This window comes from Schistocerca cancellata, unplaced genomic scaffold, assembly GCF_023864275.1.
Source record: "Schistocerca cancellata isolate TAMUIC-IGC-003103 unplaced genomic scaffold, iqSchCanc2.1 HiC_scaffold_1167, whole genome shotgun sequence".
In the NCBI taxonomy this organism is placed as follows: Eukaryota; Metazoa; Arthropoda; class Insecta; order Orthoptera; family Acrididae; genus Schistocerca; species Schistocerca cancellata.
The window spans coordinates 168158-192152 of NW_026047166.1; the positions used below are offsets into that span (position 1 = coordinate 168158).

The 23995-nt window shown below is 46.1% G+C and overlaps 1 protein-coding gene across 1 annotated transcript in view; it reads right to left on the minus strand.

Moving 5' to 3' along the window:
• The window catches only part of LOC126160940 (aminopeptidase N-like), a 123728-nt gene that overhangs the window by 48542 nt on the left and 51191 nt on the right, over positions 1-23995 (minus strand). The window contains exons 4-6 of the mRNA XM_049916940.1: positions 21977-22083; positions 21002-21157; positions 4754-5056 (exon numbers count right to left, since the gene is read on the minus strand). Of these exons, the coding sequence (XP_049772897.1) occupies positions 4754-5056; positions 21002-21157; positions 21977-22083 (566 nt within the window). The remainder of the gene's footprint in view (positions 1-4753; positions 5057-21001; positions 21158-21976; positions 22084-23995) is intronic.

Below are 23995 nucleotides of genomic sequence, written 5' to 3' on the forward strand. Positions count from 1 at the left end.
TCTCCGATACTCCGTAAGCTTGTATTTTTTCATTAAACGGCAATCCGGGACGGTGTCAAATGCCTCACTGAAATCGAGGAACACGGCATCAACCTGAGCGCCGCTGTCCACTGCGTTGTGGATCTCATGGAGGAACAGAGCGAGCTGTGTTGTAGAATTTTAGAACATGTTTTTTGCTCGAGTATCATGTCGTTTTTGGAAACTCAGAATCTACTATGTAGGAATCAACATGGATTCCGGAAACAGCGATCGTGTGAGACCCAACTCGCTTATTTGTTCATGAGACCCAGAAAATATTAGATACAGGCTCCCAGGTAGATGCTATTTTCCTTGACTTCCGGAAGGCGTTCGATACAGTTCCGCACTGTCGCCTGATAAACAAAGTAAGAGCCTACGGAATATCAGACCAGCTGTGTGGCTGGATTGAAGAGTTTTTAGCAAACAGAACACAGCATGTTGTTATCAACGGAGAGACGTCTACAGACGTTAAAGTAACCTCTGGCGTGCCATAGGGGAGTGTTGTGGGACCATTGCTTTTCACAATATATATAAAGGACCTAGTAGATAATGTCGGAAGTTCCATGCGGCTTTTCGCGGATGATGCTGTAGTATACAGAGAAGTTGCAGCATTAGAAAATTGTAGCGAAATGCAGGAAGATCTGCAGCGGATAGGCACTTGGTGCAAGGAGTGGCAACTGACCCTTAACATAGACAAATGTAATGTATTGCGAATACATAGAAAGAAGGATCCTTTATTGTATGATTATATGATAGCGGAACAAACACTGGTAGCAGTTACTTCTGTAAAATATCTGGGAGTATGCGTGCGGAACGATTTGAAGTGGAATGATCATATAAAATTAATTGTTGGTAAGGCGGGTACTAGGTTCAGATTCATTGGGAGAGTCCTTAGAAAATGTAGTCCATCAACAAAGGAGGTGGCTTACAAAACACTCGTTCGACCTATACTTGGGTATTGCTCATCAGTGTGGGATCCGTACCAGATCGGGTTGACGGAAGAGATAGAGAAGATCCAAAGAAGAGCGGCGCGTTTCGTCACAGGGTTATTTGGTAAGCGTGATAGCGTTCCGGAGATGTTTAACAAACTCGAGTGGCAGACTCTGCAAGAGAGGCGCTCTGCATTGCGGTGTAGCTTGCTCGCCAGGTTTCGAGAGGGTGCGTTTCTGGATGAGGTATCGAATATATTGCTTCCCCCTACTTATACCCCCCGAGCAGATCACGAATGTAAAATTAGAGAGATTAGAGCGCGCACGGAGGCTTTCAGACAGTCGTTCTTCCCGCGAACCATACGCGACTGGAACAGGAAAGGGAGGTAATGACAGTGGCACGTAAAGTGCCCTCCGCCACACACCGTTGGGTGGCTTGCGGAGTATAAATGTAGATGTAGATGCAGATGTAGAGTTTCGCAGAATCTCTGTTTGCGGAATCCACGTTGATTTTTATAGATAAGCTGTTATTTTTCCAAAAACGTCATAATTCTTGAGCAGAAAACATGTTCCATAATTCTACAACAGATTGACGCCAACGATATAGGTATATAGTTGTGTGGATCTGTGTTACGGCCTTTGTTAAAAACGGGAATGACCCGTGCCCGCATTTTTTCCAGTCGTTAGGTATCTTTCGTTGCTCAAGCGATCTACGATAAATTACTGCTAGAAGGGGAGCAAGTTCTTTCGCATAATCTTTATAGAATCTTAGAGGTATCTCATCTTGTCCTGAAGCTTTTCCGCTACTAAACGATTGTAGCTTGTTTTTGAATTCCGCTATCGGTTATCTCAGTCTCCGCCATTTCGATGTTCGTGCGGCGATTGAAAGGAGGGACAGTGTTATGGTCTTCCGCGGTGAAACAACTTCGGAAGACCGAATTCAGTATTTTGGCCTTCTCTCTATTATCTTCCCTCCCGGAGCCGGTGTGGTCGCTGAGAGAAATGAATAGATGATTTTGACTCACTTACTGATTTTACATACGACCAAAATCTCTTAGGGTTTTTACTCAGGTAGTTCGACAACGTCTTACCCTCAAAATCATTGAAGCTTCTCTCATTGCACGGTAGCGTTCTCGCTTCCCCACGCCCGGGTTCCCGGGTTCGATTCCCGGCGGGGTCAGGGATTTTCTCTGCCTCGTGATGGCTGGGTGTTGTGTGCTGTCCTTAGGTTAGTTAGGTTTAAGTAGTTCTAAGTTCTAGGGGACTGATGACCATAGATGTTAAGTCGCATAGTGCTCAGAGCCATTTGAACAATTTTTTTTATCATTGCTCTTCTTAGGCTCATTTTCCCATCCTTCAGCTTTTGTTTGTCAGCTAGGTTTTTACTGCTCTTGAATCTGAGATGAAGTGCTCTTTCTTCACGTAGCGCTTTTCTAACACTGCTATTAAACGATGGTGGATCTTTCCCTTCCCTTACACCCTTACTCGGAACATACTTGTCTAGGGCATATTGGACGATGCCTTTGAATTTTTTCCATTTGTTCTCCACACCTTAGTCCTCATCACCGAATATTTGATGCTGACTGCTGAGATATTCTGAAATTTGTATCCTGTCACCCTTGCTGAGCAAATATATCTTCCTACCTTTCTTAACGTTCCCTGCAGGACCCGTCGTCATTGATGGTGTCACAGCTTTATGGCTACTGACACCTTCCTCTACGTTAACTGATTCAATAAGTTCAGGTCTGTTTGTTGCCTTAAGGTCTAAGGCATTACGCTCACGAGTGAGTTCTCCACCTATCTCTTGCCGTGCGGTTCTAGGCGCTCCAGTCCGGAGCCGCGCTGCTGCTACGGTCGCAGGTTCGAATCCTGCCTCGGGCATGGGTGTGTGTGATGTCCTTAGGTTAGTTAGGTTTAAGTAGTTCTAAGTTCTAGGAGACTCATGACCACAGCAGTTGAGTCCCATAGTGCTCAGAGCCCTTTGAACCATTTTTCCACCTATCTGCTCAAGGTAATTTTCGGACAAGACACCCATAACAATGCCACACGATTCCCTGTCTCTGGCAGCAGTTTTGATGGCATAACTCTCCCAATCTAGACCTGAAAAGTCGAAATCAGCCCCTATTATAATGGCATGATCAGGAAAATTACTAATGCTATTCTGCAAGCTCTGTCTGAAGCTCTCTACAACTACAGATCCTGACCCAGGTGGTCTACAAAAGCTTCCTATCACCATTTTTTACTGTTCTTTGATACTTAATTTCCCCAGATTAATTCACATTCGGAATTTGTGATAATCTCGCTAGGTTTTATCGATTTTTTACTGCAATAAACGCGCCACCTCCAATGGTGACTAACCTATCCTTACGATAAACATTCCAGTCTGAACTTAGGATTTCGTTGTCATTGAAGTCTGGTTTCAACCAGCTTTCTGTTCCCAATACTATCTGTGCATTATAACCTTCAGTAGGTGATACTAATTCTGGGACCTTTCCTTAGATGCTCCTGCAGTTTATTAAAATCATATTTATCTTCTCTATCTCTGATCTGCGAGGACCAAGACTCTCCGAGGTCCCTGTGGCTGATTTAACATGCAAATCGTCTTTGATCCCAAGGGTGGGGTAATCTAAAAAAGCCCCATGTGCACGCCACACGTACTCCGCTACTCTAGTAGCCGCTTTCTGCGTGTAGTGCACGCCTGCCCTATTAATGGGAACCCTACAATTCCGCACCCAATACCGGAGGTCGAGATATTCCCATCCGATTCCGTCGCAGAGTCTACTGCGTATGTGCGACGTAGCGCAATTCCAATGAGGGTATGTAAGCACCGACATCCAGGCAAGGCATTAGTGTGGCATTCGCGTCTCTCCAACGAGGTGTGGTAAATGTAGAAACTTGAACTACGAAGACGGTATTGCTTGATGCGTCCAAACATCTCCAGCGTGCTGTTAGTCTTTTCCTGGCTGCCGATGGGCAAACAACTGTAGACATCCATCGGAGAATCAAGAGTGTCGAAAACCCCCGTTATGGAATGGTGCGCCAAGTTCTGTGCTGGTCACGATTCGACACAAGACGGCGGTCGATCTGTGAGGCCAGCACCACAGTGCCTCGTAACGCAGAAGTTACACCCACTCAAGTGGGAGACACTCGAGGATCCGCCCTGTAGTCCTGATCTCTCCTCACGCCTTCTGTCCCTTAAGAGAGGCCTGGAAGTGTCAATCATGTCTGTCGGACGAGGATGTGCAACAGGCGGTTGCGGACTTCTTCGCGCTGCTGGACGCAGTCTTTTCCTCAGCCTGGTGCGTCGGTAAGATGGCTGACCCAATGCTCACTGATATTTTACCCGATTGGCGTAGCAGTTCAGGACTGTATGGCCTTCGAACGGAAACCTTTTGATAGCCCCTTATGTGTATTTCATACTGCCTGCAAATGCCGCACTCAATGAATGTTTTTAGAGCTAGTAAACCTTATTGAAAAGAATTAGTTCCTTAGGTTGGATAGCGTAATAAAACCTTCACTACATGAATTACTTTTTCAAATTAATCGTTATAAGTGTGCTTGCAGTCTGATATTGGGAAGTGAAAGAACAACCGTATTGAAGTGCACGTGAGGAGCACCATTTCTCCTTGCTTCCCTCTATAAATCTCTGGGATTTGGAAGTAAGCCAGGATTTGCTCCGAGTCTTCCACGTTTGCCTCAATTAGATCTACAGCTGTACTCCTGTGCGTGTGATCAGCTCCTCGCTATCCATTCCTCCCTCTTTGGAGCTCTGGTATACGAGTGTGGGGCACAGTAGCCGTACTCACGTGTAGGTGATGAGCCCCCAGTTCTCCATGCCCCCCTCTATGAAGCTGGGAATGGCCACATGGTCCAGCTTAGTCAGTGTGTAGGGCACGCCCACCAGCTGCTCCATCGCAGAGACGGTACTGGGCGTGATGATGCTGGAGTAGACGGCCTGGGGCAGTGTGTTGTCCACCGTCCAAATGGTCGTGGCCGGGTCGGAGGGCGACACCACGCTGGACGTGTTCAGCACGACCCAGGCCAGCAGGTAGGCGCTCATTGGGGGCGTCTCCTCGAACTGGAATGTGCGGAAGCCATCCTCGTCTGGGCTGGAATGAGAAAGCAGTGTAAGTTAATGGTTCAAATGGCTCTGAGCACTATGGGACTTAACTTCTAAGGTCATCAGTCCCCTAGAACTTAGAACTACTTAAACCTAACTAACCTAAGGACATCACACACATCCATGCCCGAGGCAGGATTCGAACCTGCGACCGTAGCGGTCACGCGGTTCCAGACTGTAGCGCCTTTAACCGCTTGGCCACACCGGCCGGCTGTAAGTTAATGCCGAGATCTACAGAACTTCGTACCATCAGCTCTATACCGCCAACAATTTGATAGAAACTTAAAGTAAACATATGGAAATTTCACAATAGCAGGTATCTGCAAATTAATGAATCCGCATAGGCACATAATCAATTCTGAAAATAATTCTAGACGGAAAAGTACCTTCAAGGGGAAATAAAAATTACCAGAACACCTTAGACTTTGGAAATATACGCCCATCATGGCATTAGTTATGCAACTTCTGATAGTATTGCAAATCTTATGAACGGCCTCCTCTGCCATGCGGAATCATGAAGGGCCTTATAAATTCGAATATCTTCATGAAGGAGTAGACCTGGTGCACTTGCTGGGTGGAGCACCTTTAGTTTCTCAAGGTACAGAGTGACAATTAGTGAACTGAAACTTCCTGGCAGATTAAAACTGTGTGCCGAACCGAGAGTTGGACTGGCGACCTTTGCCTTTCGCAGGCAAGTAATCTCCGAAATGAGCTATCCAAGCACGACTCACGACCCGTCCTCACAGCTTGAATTCTGCCAGTAGCTCGTGTCGTACCTTCCAAACTTCACAGAAGCTCTTCTGCGAATCTTTCAGAACTAGCATATTGCGGGACATGGCTTACCCACAGCCTGGGGGATGTTTCCAGAATTGGAATTTTCACTCAGCAGCGGAGTGTGCGCTGATATGAAACTTCCTGGCAAATTAAAACTGTGTGCCGGACCGATACTCGAATTCGGGACCTTTGCCTTTCGAGGGCAAGTGCTCTACCAACCGAGCTACCCAAGCACGACTCACGACCCTCCCTCACAGCTTCAGTTCTGCGAGTACCTCGTCTCCTGCCTTCCAAACTAGTAGGCTGTGGCTAAGCCATACCTCTGCAATATCTTTCCAGGAGTGTTAGTTCTGCAAGATTCGCAGAAGAGCTCCTGTGAAGTTTGGAAGGTTGGAGACGAGGTACTGGCGGAATTGAAGCTGCGAAGGCGGGTCATGAGTCGTGCTTAGGTAACTCGAATGGTACAGCACTTGCCCGCGAAAGGCAAACGTTCCGAGTTCGAGTATCGGTCCGGAACACAGTTTTAATTTGCCAGGAAGTTTCATATCAACGCACACTCCGCTGCAGAGTGAAAATCTCATACTGGAATTAGTGAACTATTTGAAAAAAAAAAGTAAATTAGTTACAAACTGCCGCGTGCACACAATTTTTTCAAAATGTAAACGTCACTACAGATATTCGGATTTACGTTATGACTTGTTCGATATGCCTGCCGTCATTGGCGGTGATGTGGCGCAGACGAATAGCGAAATTCTGCAAGACTCGCTGAAATGTCAATTGAAAGGGTCCTGTAGCCACCTTTCATTAGTCCGGTAGCCCAATTTCACAAGTATTTCTCCTTCTTTTCCTTGTTTCTCTTTTCTGTTTACTCTCATAGTGGCGTGATTGAATGAATGTGGTTGTGTGTCACGTTGCTAGACGGTGGCGTAGTCTGCTGCAGAAAGTCTGCGATAGTCGTAGAGATTCAGCAGCACTGGTACAGAATAGCCAACTCTCGTAGTGGTCAAGTAGGCAAAGAGGTTTGCACTACTTGTCAGAAATCCACCTGCGTTGGGTTGGTGGCGGAAATGGCATCTTTGGGCTTTCCGGTCCACGCGGAGCGTGGAGGAGGCTGGAGAGGAAAAAGGGGGCAGTCTGCCGCCGGTACGGGAAGGGTCCACAGCTGTGCTCCAGTCGGAGAAGGGTGAGTTATAGACTGACCGCGTGGCGCGTTGTTACTTGGCGAGGGGAGAGCTGTAAGCTTTTGGTCTCGATTTTAAAATCTGGAAGATTGCTTTGCCTTGTCGCAGCAAGGAATGCTAAACTTTGGCAGATTTTTCTTTTAGCAAATTTCTGTAGCAGACTTGGATCCGCCGGAAGAGCGCCACACAAAGGTGTCGATAAGAAGTGAGCACTCGCTTCTGTATGAATGTCTGTTTGCCTTCAGCTGTGCCTGCATAAGCTTTCACCTTCCTAAATACACTCCTGGAAATTGAAATAAGAACACCGTGAATTCATTGTCCCAGGAAGGGGAAACTTTATTGACACATTCCTGGGGTCAGATACATCACATGATCACACTGACAGAACCACAGGCACTTAGACACAGGCAACAGAGCATGCACAATGTCGGCACTAGTACAGTGTATATCCACCTTTCGCAGCAATGCAGGCTGCTATTCTCCCATGGAGACGATCGTAGAGATGCTGGATGTAGTCCTGTGGAACGGCTTGCCATGCCATTTCCACCTGGCGCCTCAGTTGGACCAGCGTTCGTGCTGGACGTGCAGACCGCGTGAGACGACGCTTCATCCAGTCCCAAACATGCTCAATGGGGGACAGATCCGCAGATCTTGCTGGCCAGGGTAGTTGACTTACACCTTCTAGAGCACGTTGGGTGGCACGGGATACATGCGGACGTGCATTGTCCTGTTGGAACAGCAAGTTCCCTTGCCGGTCTAGGAATGGTAGAACGATGGGTTCGATGACGGTTTGGATGTACCGTGCACTATTCAGTGTCCCCTCGACGATCACCAGTGGTGTACGGCCAGTGTAGGAGATCGCTCCCCACACCATGATGCCGGGTGTTGGCCCTGTGTGCCTCGGTAGTATGCAGTCCTGATTGTGGCGCTCACCTGCACGGCGCCAAACACGCATACGACCATCATTGGCACCAAGGCAGAAGCGACTCTCATCGCTGAAGACGACACGTCTCCATTCGTCCCTCCATTCACGCCTGTCGCGACACCACTGGAGGCGGGCTGCACGATGTTGGGGCGTGAGCGGAAGACGGCCTAACGGTGTGCGGGACCGTAGCCCAGCTTCATGGAGACGGTTGCGAATGGTCCTCGCCGATACCCCAGGAGCAACAGTGTCCCTAATTTGCTGGGAAGTGGCGGTGCGGTCCCCTACGGCACTGCGTAGGATCCTACGGTCTTGGCGTGCATCCGTGCGTCGCTGCGGTCCGGTCCCAGGTCGACGGGCACGTGCACCTTCCGCCGACCACTGGCGACAACATCGATGTACTGTGGAGACCTCACGCCCCACGTGTTGAGCAATTCGGCGGTACGTCCACCCGGCCTCCCGCATGCCCACTATACGCCCTCGCTCAAAGTCCGTCAACTGCACATACGGTTCACGTCCACGCTGTCGCGGCATGCTACCAGTGTTAAAGACTGCGATGGAGCTCCGTATGCCACGGCAAACTGGCTGACACTGACGGCGGCGGTGCACAAATGCTGCGCAGCTAGCGCCATTCGACGGCCAACACCGCGGTTCCTGGTGTGTCCGCTGTGCCGTGCGTGTGATCATTGCTTGTACAGCCCTCTCGCAGTGTCCGGAGCAAGTATGGTGGGTCTGACACACCGGTGTCAATGTGTTCTTTTTTCCATTTCCAGGAGTGTATTTAGAGCTTTGCCTTCTCGTAAATTTTCCTTACTTTATGTGTCTTTCGTCCGTGGGGAGCCAACCACGTGGTAGAACATTATAGTTGTTGGGCTACCGGCATCACTAACTGTCCGATCGCATGTTTGTTTTAGATAATGTTAACATGATTGTGTGATGTGATATTGTTGGAATTTGGCACTATACCTAGAAATTGTGTCTCCACGAACCACGTGTTATCAGGAATCGTGTACATGCCTCACATCTTTATCTTAGGAATAAATGATTTTATCTACAATTTTCTCTTGTGTTCCGAGATTACGGTTTTGCCCCTAAGCCACTCACCTCGTAGCTTTCCCGTTAGCACATCCAATGCGTTTCCTTATGCACAGGTCCAGTGATTAGTCTCCCCTTGTATTTCATAACAAATTCTTTAGGTTAAGTCTTATTTTCAGGTGTGTTGCTGGGAGCTGATCTTATGCTGTGTTCATGCATTTTCTATTTTATTTTAAATGTTTTATTGTCGTGAACAGTGCACGGGCAATACTGTTAATTACATTCTATCCGCTATGAGCGACCTCACAACGAATGCATTTTTGTGAGTTTTTGATCTGTGATCAAATTAATTTATTTTCCGACTCGACCAAACCTTCGATTAGTTGTATGGTTAGAGTCGGTGGCGATCCTAATCTTCTCAAGTTAACTTCACAAGCAATAAGCATTTACATTCCCAATAATAACGTAATAACCCGTAGTAACCGGTTAGTTACACAATGACCTCATAAGTGGCTGTTTTCAGCTATGCTACGGGTAGGGGTTATTGCTGTACACCTTGCGTTTAATATAGTTCCACAAAAAGGAATTGTATGTTTTCAGATCCGGAGAATATGGCAGGCAATCGGGGAGCATGTCAGTGGACTCTGGGTACCACACAGCCAGAATGCGATCACCAACGTGCTCCTCCAGGACATCAAACACTCCCCTGATTCGATGGGTCGAGCTTCGTCTTGCACGAACCACATGTTGTCGTAAGCAGGGTGATTTTGGATAATGGGGATGAAATCGTGCTTCAAAAATTTCGCGTACCCCTTCGGCAGTCACCGTGCCACCAAGGAATATGGCACCAACTATTCCATGACTGGACATCGCACAACACACAGTAACCCGTTGAGGGTGAAGAGACTTCTCGATAGCAAACTGCGGATTCTCAGTCCCCAAATGCGGCAATTTTGATTATTTACAAACCCATTCAAATTAAAGTGGGCTTCGTCGCTAAACCAATCCATGATGCGCGTACTAATTCCCATCATGTGCAGCGGCCAACCGTCCAGTGTGAACTTCCTAATGCAAACCGTGCAGAACGTACGACGATCTTGCCATTTTAGAAAAAAAACTGCATAAAAACAGAAAATGATTGACGTCTCCTACTTTTCTTTCTGGAATGCGTAGGAATAATGGTTGATACACATTCTTAACAGCAAATTGGAATATATATATTGTTTCTTATTAGCGACTTCAATACCTGCCTTTAGATTTGACTTAGAGGAAAGATGAAACCTTTATATATAAATATTTTCTGAATGATAAGTGTCGAAAATTAATCTCTGAATACATTCAGATCAATTTATAAGGAAATTTACGTAAGAGCACACCACTCCGGTTCAATAAATCAATGATGTTCATGCTGTGTGTTTCACAATCACATACATCAACATCTGTGCCAGTATGGGCTTAGTAATCATAAACTCCTTTTTTAAACATAAGAACATTCACCGGTATACTTGGGAAGGCAGGGGAACCACATCTGTCATTGACTATATAGTAACAGATCAGGAATTCAGGAAGGCTGTGAGGGACACACGTGTATTCAGGGGATTCTTTCATGACACTGATCATTATTTAACCTGCAGCGAAATTGGGATTGTGAGGCCGAAAGTGCAGGAGGTCAGGTCCATATGTAGGAGGATAAGAGTGGAGAAACTTCAGGATAAGGAAATCAGGCACAAGTACATAACAGCGATCTCAGAAAGGTACCAGTTAGTTGAATGTAGTCAATTACAGTCATTGGAAAAGGAATGGACAAGGTACAGGGACACAGTACTAGAAGTGGCTAAAGAATGTCTTGGAACAGTAGTGTGTAAAAGTAGGATGAAGCAAACAGCTTGGTGAAATGATACAGTCAAGGCAGCCTGTAAAAGGAAAAAGAAAGCGTATCAAAAATGGCTACATACCAGAACCCAGGTAGACAGAGAAAGTTATGTTGAAGAAAGAAACAAAGCCAAACAGATAATTGCAGCATCCAAGAAGAAATCGTGGGAAGACTTTGGAAACAGGTTGGAGACTATGGGTCAAGCTGCTGGAAAACCATTCTGGAGTGTAATTAGCAGTCTTCGAAAGTGAGGTAAGAAGGAAATGACAAGTATTTTGGACAGGTCAGGAAAACTGCTGGTGAATCCTGAGGATGCCTTGGGCAGATGGATGCAATATTTTGAAGAGTTGCTCAATGTAGGTGAAAATGCGATCAGTAATGTTTCAGATTTCGAGGTACAATGGGATAGGAATGATGATGGAAATAGGATCACATTTGAGGAAGTGGAGAAAATGGTCAATAGATTGCAGTGCAATAAAGCGGCTGGGGTGGATGAAATTAAGTCGGAACTCATCAAATACAGTGGAATGTCAGGACTTAAATGGCTACACAGGATAATTGAAATGGCCTGGGAGTCGGGACAGGTTCCATCAGACTGGACAAAAGCAGTAATCACACCAATCTTTAAACATGGAAACACAAAAGATTGTAACAACTACAGAGGTATCTCTTTAATCAGCGTTGTGGGTAAAATCTTCTCAAGTATTGTTGAAAGGAAAGTGCAAGTATTAGTTGAGGACCAATTGGATGAAAATCAGTGTGGGTTTAGGCTTCTTAGAGGTTGTCAGGACCAGATCTTTAGCTTACGGCAAATAATGGAGAAGTGTTATGAGTGGAACAGGGAATTGTATCTATGCTTTATAGATCTAGAAAAGGCATAAGACCGGGTTCCTAGGAGGAAGTTATTGTCTGTTCTTCAAGATTAGGGAATAGGAGGCAAACTTTTGCAAGCAATTAAAGGTCTTTACATGGATAGTCAGGCAGCAGTTAGAGTTGACGGTAAATTGAGTTCATGGTTCAGAGTAGTTTCAGGGGTAAGACAAGGCTGCAACCTGTCTCCACTGTTGTTCATATTATTTATGGATCCATAAACAATAGACTGGCTGGGTGAGATTAAGATATGTGAACACAAAATAAGCAGTCTTGCATATGCGGATGACTTAGTTGTGATGGCAGATTCGATTGAAAGTTTGCAAAGTAATATTTCAGAGCTAGATCAGAAATGTAAGGACTATGGTATGTAGATTGGCATCTCCAAAACGAAAGTAATGTCAGTGGGAAAGAAATATAAACGGATTGAGTGCCAAATAGGAGGAACAAAGTTAGAACAGGTGGACGGTTTCAAGTACTTAGGATGCATATTCTCACAGGATGGCAACATAGTGAAAGAACTGGAAGCGAGGTGTAGCAAAGCTAATGCAGTGAGCGTTCAGCTACGGTCTAGTCTCTTCTGCAAGAAGGAAGTCAGTACCAAGACTAAGTTATCTGTGCACCCGTTCAATCTTTCGACCAACTTTGTTGTATGGGAGCGAAAGCTGGGTGGATTCAGGTTACCTTATCAACAAGGTTAAGGTTACGGATATGAAAGTAGCTAGGATGATTGCAGGTACTAGTATATGGGAACAATGGCAGGAGGGTGTCAACAATGAGGAAATCAAAGAAAAGCTGGGAATGAACTCTATAGATGTAGCAGTCAGGGCGAACAGGCTTAGATGGTGGGGTCATGTTACACGCATGGGAGAAGCAAGGTTACCCAAGAGACTCATGGACTCAGCAGTAGAGGGTAGGAGGAGTCGGAGCAGACCGAGGAGGAGGTACCTAGATTCGGTTAAGAATGATTTTGAAGTAATAGGTTTAACATCAGAAGAGGCACCAATGTTAGCACTGAATAGGGGATCATGGAGGAACTGTATAAGGGGGGTTATGCTCCAGACTGAACGGTGAAAGGCATAATCAGTCTTAAATGATGATGATGATGATGATGTTGACACACCAATAGAAGAAACTCTCTACTACATTTCATTGTCTTACTCTTAAATGTTCTACACATGAACTACATCACTCTATTATTGTTATTAGTATTACTACTACTATTTTTATTATGCACTGCTATAAGAACAACAGTGAAGGATAGTTCCAAAATCATGCTTCTCAAGATGTGAAGGTTGTGATTTCTCTGCCACTTTGGTGCAGGTCATCGGTTCCCGTTGAAGACATAATTTTGAACATATGACTGCGTTAGATAACAGTGCGGAGAATTTTTTACTTAGATCAGAAACAGTGTTCGTGCTATTACTGTTCATTTCCGGATTGGGATCCGACGATAAATAAGAGGTCTGTATAGGAAAGAAGACCACAGTTGTTTCTGTAAGCACAGAAACAAAAACATAGTCGAAAAACTGTATCTACAATAGAGAAATGTAATGGAAGAGATTAATGGTAAAAAAAAAGTCTTACTGGGTAAGTGTTCGTCACCATCTCCAGCCAGTCATCTGAAGGTCGCTGCAAAAGAGCATGTCTGTGATCAACAACTGAAATACAAATGATTCTACGACCTTCGTCACAATCTACAGGTAAGATACTGGCGCACATCTCCTAGTGCGTGTGTGTGTGGTGGGATGATAACGCCTTCTTACATTACGGCAGTTTGTTGATTTCAGATTAAATGGTCACCCATTATTACGACTTAGTTCCCGCTAAGGGAAGCCATTTTCTGAAGTGATGGTGTCATATGTAAAATTTTTTGAGTTTTATGAAGTTCGGTTGTTGAGAAAAATTTTACATAGATTTATAAGACAAACATGTAAGTGTTGAAGTATCAGATACATTCTTCCACGCTAGTGCGATTTCGTTGTATTGGCTTGGCCGTCATTCGTCAAGACTAGTCAATATGAAAATAGTAACTACTATTCATAAAAGGTGTCAGATCCCATCTACCCCCTACTGCCGCCGGGTTCGATTCCCGGCGGGGTCAGGGATTTTCTCTGCCTCGTGATGGCTGGGTGTTGTGTGCTGTCCTTAGGTTAGTTAGGTTTAAGTAGTTTTAAGTTCTAGGTGACTTATGACCACGGCAGTTGAGTCCCATAGTGCTCAGAGCCATTTGAACCCTACTGCCGTGCTACTGAAACCGAGTTTCCTGCAGTTCTTGACAACTGTCACTACGAACTGGATGTAATGACATTATATAAGAGCTGACCTGGAGACTAGTCCACTTATAAATGGATGATTCTTACGAAGACCGCTTGCAATAGTGACCGAAATGTTGGTCCAGGTAACAAAATGGAAAGTACCGACTCAAAGGTCTTACAGCTAATGAGATGATTAATATCATAATCAGTACCAGTGGTGTTAAAAGCTATTTAAATCACTACTACTCAAGAATGCCGCACAGCCCTATGGAGATCTTGTTGAACTGCACAGAGAATTTGATTGCCAAATTTTGTACATACCACAAAAGTCTCTGGTAGCAAATATTTGTTTATTCAGTTACCGATTTCAGTCATTATGATCATCTTCAGATTGATCTGCTTCAAGAAGATAGCAAAATAAGTGAATAAAACACATGGCCATACATGGCATCGTCACATAGAATAAAATCAAAGTGTTCAAATGTTTGTGAAATCGTATGGGACTTAACTGCTAAGGTCATCAGTCCCTAAGCTTACACACTACTTAACCTAAATTATCCTAAGGACAAACACACACACACCCATGCCCGAGGGAGGACTCGAACCTCCGCCGGGACCAGGATAAAATCAAGATAAAATGGTAACTATTCATTACCCGTAATGGCTAGACGTTGCTGGAGTGTTCGTTTTGTACTATACGTCATGTTACTCTATGTGACGATGCCATTTATGGCTATATATTTAATTTACTTCCTCTGTTAGCTTCATGAAGACAGATCAGTCTGAAGATGATCGTAAGGATTGAAATAACAATTGAATAAAGAAATATTCGTGACCAGAGACTGTTGTGGTATTTACGGAATTTCGTAACATTGGATTCCTGTAACCTTTATAGTGACTACATCAGCGCTCATCGATTTGGGAGTGAATTGGCTTTGGTATCGACCTTAGTTGACCGTAGATTTCTTGAGCAGAGGTATGTTCACCCTGATTGGGAAATGTACAGAAGTACTGTCATATTACAGTGACATCCGTTTCTACAGAACATATTGTGAATTTATGTGGCCTACGAGTGGCAGTAACAGTTTCAATCATCATGTCGGAAAAAAAAATCGAGCTACAACCATCAAACGAGGTATTAATCCTTTTCTACACCCCTCAATTCAAATAATTTGCTGATTTTCCCACCGAATGATGACTCGGCGTAGTCCCTGGTTGTTGAAGTCTCTGTTTGGCTGTTCAGGAGACGTGCCGCCTTGAACATCGCCTTGTAGCCATTCTGATGATCAAACGAACCTTTTATGGTTCCAGAGACCTTTTGAAGCCTCAAACCTGTGATGTACAGGGTTATTACAAATGATTGAAGCGATTTCACAGCTGTACAACAACTTTATTATTTGAGATATTTTCACAATGCGTTGCACACATATACAAAAACTCAAAAAGTTTATTTAGGCATTCACAAATGTTCGATATGTGCCTCTTTAGTGATTCGGCAGACATCAAGCCGACAATCAAGTTCCTCCCACACTCGGCGCAGCATGTCCCCATCAATGAGTTCGAAAGCATCGTTGATGCGAGCTCGCAGTTCTGGCACGTTTCTTGGTAGAGGAGGTTTAAACACTGAATCTTTCACATAACCCCACAGAAAGAAATCGCATGGGGTTAAGTCGGGAGAGCGTGGAGGCCATGACATGAATTGCCGATCATGATCTCCACCACGACCGATCCATCGGTTTTCCAATCTCCTGTTTAATAAATGCCGAACATCATGATGGAAGTGCGGTGGAGCACCATCCTGTTGAAAGATGAAGTCGGCGCTGTCGGTCTCCTGTTGTGGCATGAGCCAATTTATTCGTCGACTTCCGCGGGCTACGCGTGAAACTTGCCCGCACGCGTTCAACCGTTTCTTCGCTCACTGCAGGCCGACCCGTTGATTTCCCCTTACAGAGGCATCCAGAAGCTTTAAACTGCGCATACCATCGCCGAATGGAGTTAGCAGTTGGTGGATCTTTGTTGAACTTCGTCCTGAAGTGTCGTTGCACTGTTATGACTGACTGATGTGAGTGCATTTCAAGCACGACATACGCTTTCTCGGCTCCTGTCGCCATTTTGTCTCACTGCGCTCTCGAGCGCTCTGGCGGCAGAAACCTGAAGTGCGGCTTGAGCCGAACAAAACTTTATGAGTTTTTCTACGTATCTGTATTGTGTCGTGACCATATGTCAATGAATGGAGCTATAGTGAATTTATGAAATCGCTTCAATCATTTGTAATAGCCCTGTATATATGCGAACTGATGTGACGAATAAAAATTTGCACCTTGCCCGGGATTCTAATCCAGGTCTCCCATTCACGGAGCAGATGCGCTAACAGCTTCGCCACCCTGGTACAGTGGCTTTGCATAACTTCACGGATTACCCTAACACTTCTCCCTCCTCAGTCCAAATTTTCAGAAGCACGGGACAAGGGTTCGAACCTGGTCTCGATAAAAATTTTATTCCTCGCTACAGTGTGCATATATGTATATCATAGATGTTTGAGATTTGAAAAGGTCTCTGGGACAAAATAAGTTTCATTTAATGAAAGCACCTACACCTTGGTTTCAGGGAGAATTCACCGCTTTGCTCGAAGCTGATGTGCTTTACCAGTAAAGCTGCAGAGCCTCTGCAGTGCTGATCAAGTTTAAGGGGAGTACCAAGTGGGCTGAAGCACGAATGGCAATTTGGATTGAGTATGGAGGCGTGACGGGGTATTCCGTGCAGTTGCACAAAGCCACTGTGCCGTAGTGGTTAGTGCATCTGTCTAGTGAGCGGGAGACACGGGTGGGAATCCCGGCTTTGATACAAATTTCCATTCGTCTCTTCCGTCTGCATACATACATCATTCTGGAAATGACTGCCACGTAATGGTTCACTTGACCGAGGAAAGAGGAAATAGTCACGCTTTTCAATTAATCTTCATAGAACTTTGGTGTCCCTGACAGAATTAAACATGTCATCGACAAACCTCATAAGTTATTATTACTTTTTGTTGAACTTTAACTCACTCTACAAATTTCTCCTTCGCTTTCTTGAAGATTGAATAAGATGTGGAATAGACTTTCATCTGCCGTCTTCGTTCCTTCGACCCTTACAACGCATGTCATCCCCGCTAAACTGAAAATTTCACTACGTGGCTTCAACATTCTTTATTTCTTTAAAACCATAAATTATGTGAATTTGCGAGGGTTGTCCAGAAAGTAAGTACCGATCGGTTGCGAAATGTAAACCACTGGGAAAATCCGCAAAAGTTTTGCACGCATGTGTTGGGCAGTGTCTCTAATATGCCCGTCGATCGTGTCGCGTCGTTCTTTTCAGTTTTGAGCGAAAAGTGAGCACGTAAAGATGCGTAGGGAATAACGTCTCCCTCTAAGTAGGAGGGCCTGCTTAGAGATTTCGCCTGTGTCATGCAGCCCACATAACACAACTGTCGAGCAGTTCCGTCTTCAAGCCAATTCTCGGCCGTACACTGCAGGGGCAATGAAGACGCTCCTGCAGTGTTTCCAACGAGAAGTGTTTGATCACCCACAATACAGTCCGTAACTGGCTTTCCCTGAGTCTCATCTCTGCTCACAAGAACCGCTGGCTATGAAGACAAAGTTTTTCCACAGACAACGAGCTGCAGACCGGTGCAGATAACTGGCCGAAAGCACAGGCGGCTGCTTTCTATGACGAGGATATTGGAAAGTTGTTACAACACTACGACAACACTCGAAGTTGGAACGGCGAATACGTAGAGAAGTAGGTAGAAGGTGTACCTAACTGTTGCAAATAAAACGTTTGTTATTTTCACTGTGGTTTCCATTACGCGGCCGATCGGAAGTTACTTTCTGGACAGCCCTCTTAGGTTTCTGCGGCCCAAGTCTTGATGATTAAAATTCTTCCGAGAGTTGTTCCGCGTCATTGTATAAAATTATTTAATTATAAGATTTAAATCAACGTTTCGACCGTACTGCAACAGCCTTCCTCAGGGCAATACTGATTTTGGTGGATAAGAGATGATTCTATTTATTGTACACTCATGCTGATAAATTAAGGATAATGCTGATACATGGTGAAACAACGCTCTGGTGGGCGGTTTGCGGGTTTAAATCACCTCGGGGTATGACCGTGCGGTGCATTTGACCTGCGGTCGTCGCACGGTGGCGCTGACAGCAGTCCACATACGCAGAGGTGTGTTGGTGCATGTCAGAGCACGGTGCAGCGAGTAAGTGTGCAGACGTTTCCAGATGTACTAATGGTGACTTTGTGTTGAGAATGGCTCAAAGGCCACATATTGATGACGTTATGAGGGGTAGAATATTAGCGCGACTGGAGGCTGGTCAAACACAGCAGGTCGTAGCACGGGCCCTCCGTGTGCCACAAAGTGTCAACTGACCCTTAAGATAGACAAATGTAATGTATTGCGAATACATAGAAAGAAGGATCCTTTATTGTATGATTATATGATAGCGGAACAAACACTGCTAGCAGTTACTTCTGTAAAATATCTGGGAGTATGCGTGCGGAACGATTTGAAGTGGAATGATCATATAAAATTAATTGTTGGTAAGGCGGGTACCAGGTTGAGATTTATTGGGAGAGTCCTTAGAAAATGTAGTCCATCAACAAAGGAGGTGGCTTACAAAACACTCGTTAGACCTATACTTGAGTATTGCTCATCAGTGTGGGATCCGTACCAGATCGGGTTGACGGAGGAGATAGAGAAGATCCAAAGGAGAGCGGCGCGTTTCGTCACAGGGTTATTTGGTAACCGTGATAGCGTTACGGAGATGTTTAACAAACTCAAGTGGCAGACTCTGCAAGAGAGGCGCTCTGCATCGCGGTGTAGATTGCTGACCAGGTTTCGAGAGGGTGCGTTTCTGGATGAGGTATCGAATATATTGCTTCCCCCTACTTATACCTCCCGAGGAGATCACGAATGTAAAATTAGAGAGATTAGAGCGCGCACAGAGGCTTTCAGACGGTCGTTCTTCCCGCGAACAATACGCGACTGGAACAGGAACGGGAGGTAATGACAGTGGCACGTAAAGTGCCCTCCGCCACACACCGTTGGGTGGCTTGCGGAGTATAAATGTAGATGTAGATGTAGTGTGATCTCGATTCCAGCAGACAGGAAACGTTTCCAGGTGCTACATTACGGGACGTCGACAGTGTACAACACCACGAGAAGACCGATATCTCACCACCAGTGCCCGTAGATGGCCGCGGAGTACTGCAGGTAGCCTTGCTCGGAACCTAAACACCATCGAGCACGTCTGGGATGCTCTCGGTCGACGTATCGCTGCACGTCTTCAAACCCCTACGACCCTTCAGGAGCTCCGACAGGCACTGGTGCAAGAATGGGAGGCTAAACCCCAGCAGCTGCTCGACCACCTGATCCAGTGTATGTCAACCCGTTGTGCGGCCTGTGTACGTGTGCATGATGATCATATCCCATATTCATGTCGGGGTACATGCGCAGAAAACAGTGGCGATTTGTAGCACATGTGTTTCGCGACGGTTTTCCCAACTTATTACCAATACCGTGGACCTACAGATCTGTGTCGTGTGTGTTCCCTATGTGATTATGGTGTTAGCGCTAGTTTTGTGTAGTGCCACGTTGTGTGGCACCACATTCTGCAATTGATGAGCATGAATGTAGATGAACGGTGTCAGCACGCCATAGCCCACTATACTATAGGGCCAGTAAAGTTTCAAAAATATGACAGACTAGCCTACTATACAGGGTGATTCAAAAAGAATACCACAACTTTAGGAATTTAAAACTCTGCAACGACAAAAGGCAGAGCTAAGCACTATCTGTCGGCGAATTAAGGGAGCTATAAAGTTTCATTTAGTTGTACATTTGTTCGCTTGAGGCGTTGTTGACTAGGCGTCAGCGTCAGTTGATGCTAAGATGGCGACCGCTCAACAGAAAGCTTTTTGTGTTACTGAGTACGGCAGAAGTGAATCGACGACAGTTGTTCAGCGTGCATTTCGAACGAAGTATGGTGTTAAACCTCCTGATAGGTGGTGTATTAAACGTTGGTATAAACAGTTTACAGAGAATGGGTGTTTGTGCAAAGGGAAAAGTTCTGGACGGCCGAGAACGAGTGATGAAAATGTAGCACGCATCCAGCAAGCATTTGTTCGCAGCCCACGGAAATCGACTCGCAGAGCTAGCAGAGAGCTGCAAATTCCACAATCAACTGTATGGAGAGTCCTACGAAAAAGGTTAGTTATGAACTACCTGAACGTCAACTACCCGAGGCGATGGATCGGCCGCCAGGCAGCGCGTGACAGAGCACTTCATCACTGGCCTCCAAGAAGCCCTGATCTTACCCCCTGCGATTTTTTCTTATGGGGGTATGTTAAGGATATGGTGTTTCGGCCACCTTTCCCAGCCACCATTGATGATTTGAAACGAGAAATAACAGCAGCTATCCAAACTGTTACGCCTGATACGCTACAGAGAGTGTGGAACGAGTTGGAGTATCGGGTTGATATTACTCGAGTGTCTGGAAGGGGCCATATTGAACATCTCTGAACTTGTTTTTGAATGAAAAAAACCTTTTTAAATACTCTTTGTAATGATGTATAACAGAAGGTTATTTTATGTTTCTTTCATTAAATACACATTTTTAAAGTTGTGGTATCCTTTTGGAATCACCCTGTATTTTACGACCAACAAAGTTTCAAAAATACAACGTATTGACACCGTTCGTCTAAAGTAGACATCTTTTCTCCACCAAAACGAGGCTAGCCCTGGGGAAGGTTGCTGCAATACGGTCAAAACGTTCGTTTTAAGTTTGTAATTAAAGTTTTTTTATATAGTGACAGGGTACAACAAACAGAAGACTTTTAATCATCATAGGTTTCCATCCTTCTGCAAGAAATTGTCAGTGAGATAGGCCAAGTCCGGAAGTAAAGCATCAAATGTGGGGATTTCTAAAGCTTTATGTGAAGGGTTTACAAGTGGCAGCGTCACAGATGGGCCTACCTGTCGTCGATGCTGGAGGCTGGAGTGTTGGAGAGCACGGTGTAGCCGTCTGGCGCGCGCACGCTCAGGGTGTAGAAGGTCTTCACAGCCGGCTCGTCGTAGCAGGGCAGCGCAGACCTCGCGAAGTTGGGCTCGAACTGCGTCGCGTATATCGCCCTGCCGACAGCACGGCCGAGTCACACACTGGAAGCTACATCCGTCATCACTCTTTTGTGCCGAACCACACAACAAAAATGGGTCAAATGTACTGAAGAAGACATCTGGGAGACTGGACGATGCATGGAAGGTTGGGACTCCAGAATGAATTTTCACCTGTAGCGGAGTGAGCGCCGATGGGTAACTTCATGGCAGATTAAAACTGTGTACCGCACTGGGACTCGGATATGGCACCATTGCTTTTGGAGGGATTGTGCCCTACTGACTGAGCTATTTAAGCACAATACAGTACTAGACCCCTCAGTTTCACTTCTGCCACTGCCCTTCACAAAAGAAGGAGAAATGTTATAGATTCGAGTCACAATCCGGCACATAGTTTTAATATACCAGGTAGTTTCACTTCACAGATGACTGTATGTTTTAGAAGGAAGCTTCACCAACGTCGATTCGGTAGGCTGTAGTTTGTTATGAAACAAAACAAACATGCATTGCTCATTGGAGACTTAGTACCATAGGGAATATTTAATTCCAACTATTGGTTCCTTATTCCCAGGTACACCGTCTGTGTATTTTGATCTCTCTTTAGAGTAGCCCGACCATTTCTGTCGTTCCAGCAAAGGTGTAGAACGATTATGACCTCAGTTGACACATCGCATAAAAATGTCTCGTTCGTTTGACTGTGCTGAGCAATGTCCAAAGTTTCTTGTAGATCAAGAATGGGACACTAGATTCCAGGAGCTCTAGGCTGCACATTAACTGGCCTTTGGACAGCACCAGTGGCGCTTGGATGAACTGTACTTACTGAACTGCTGTACTCACTTTTCCTGGCCGTTCTCCAGGTAGTCGTATCTAGCGAAGCCGTCCTCCCTGTTGCCGATTTCGCCGCTGAAGTCCACCTCCAGCGTGATACTGCTACCCGAGGTCAACTAAAACACGAGAAACGTAAAGTGCGTAGTTATGTTTTCCTTTTTATCACCGCAGCGTTTACTTTCGTAATCTGCTACCTAGAGTACGTAGCCGGGTGTAAAGGCAAAAATTACAGAAAGAGTAGAATTACTTTTAAAAGACAAGGTAGTTTCGTTTCTGTACCCTCACTGGAATTGTTAAAATCGGAATTAAGACGAATAAATTTCTTTATTTTAGATATTATGGCTCTGAGCACTATGCGGTTAACTTCTGAGGTCATCAATCGCCTAGAACTTAGAACTAATTAAACCCAACTAACCTAAGGACATCACACACATCCATGCCCGAGGCAGGATTCGAACCTGCGACCGTAGCGGACGCTCCGTTCCAGACTGTAGCGCCTAGAACCGCACGGCCACTCCGGCCGGCTTTAGAGATTACCGACTAATCTTACGATTAATTTCAACTTCACCTTTAGGGTAAAATCTGTTCAGGCCCCAATCAGTTTCTGCATATGGATCGATAACTACACTCCTGGAAATTGAAATAAGAACACCGTGAATTCATTGCCCCAGGAAGGGGAAACTTTATTGACACATTCCTGGGGTCAGATACATCACATGATCACACTGACAGAACCACAGGCAACAGAGCATGCACAATGTCGGCACTAGTACAGTGTATATCCACCTTTCGCAGCAATGCAGGCTGCTATTCGCCCATGGAGACGATCGTAGAGATGCTGGATGTAGTCCTGTGGAACGGCTTGCCATGCCATTTCCACCTGGCGCCTCAGTTGGACCAGCGTTCGTGCTGGACGTGCAGACCGCGTGAGACGACGCTTCATCCAGTCCCAAACATGCTCAATGGGGGACAGATCCGGAGATCTTGCTGGCCAGGGTAGTTGACGTACACCTTCTAGAGCACGTTGGGTGGCACGGGATACATGCGGACGTGCATTGTCCTGTTGGAACAGCAAGTTACCTTGCCGCTCTAGGAATGGTAGAACGATGGGTTCGATGACGGTTTGGATGTACCGTGCACTATTCAGTGTCCCCTCGACGATCACCAGTGGTGTACGGCCAGTGTAGGAGATCGCTCCCCACACCATGATGCCGGGTGTTGGCCCTGTGTGCCTCGGTCGTATGCAGTCCTGATTGTGGCGCTCACCTGCACGGCGCCAAACACGCATATGACCATCATTGGCACCAAGGCAGAAGCGACTCTCATCGCTGAAGACGACACGTCTCCATTCGTCCCTCCATTCACGCCTGTCGCGACACCACTGGAGGCGGGCTGCACGATGTTGGGGCGTGAGCGGAAGACGGCCTAACGGTGTGCGGGACCGTATCCCAGCTTCATGGAGACGGTTGCGAATGGTCCTCGCCGATACCCCAGGAGCAACAGTGTCCCTAATTTGCTGGGAAGTGGCGGTGCGGTCCCCTACGGCACTGCGTAGGATCCTACGGTCTTGGCGTGCATCCGTGCGTCGCTGCGGTCCGGTCCCAGGTCGACGGGCACGTGCACCTTCCGCCGACCACTGGCGACAACATCGATGTACTGTGGAGACCTCACGCCCCACGTGTTGAGCAATTCGGCGGTACGTCCACCCGGCCTCCCGCATGCCCACTATACGCCCTCGCTCAAAGTCCGTCAACTGCACATACGGTTCACGTCCACGCTGTCGCGGCATGCTACCAGTGTTAAAGACTGCGATGGAGCTCCGTATGCCACGGCAAACTGGCTGACACTGACGGCGGCGGTGCACAAATGCTGCGCAGCTAGCGCCATTCGACGGCCAACACCGCGATTCCTGGTGTGTCCGCTGTGCCGTGCGTGTGATCATTGCTTGTACAGCCCTCTCGCAGTGTCCGGAGCAAGTACGGTGGGTCTGACACACCGGTGTCAATGTGTTCTTTTTTCCATTTCCAG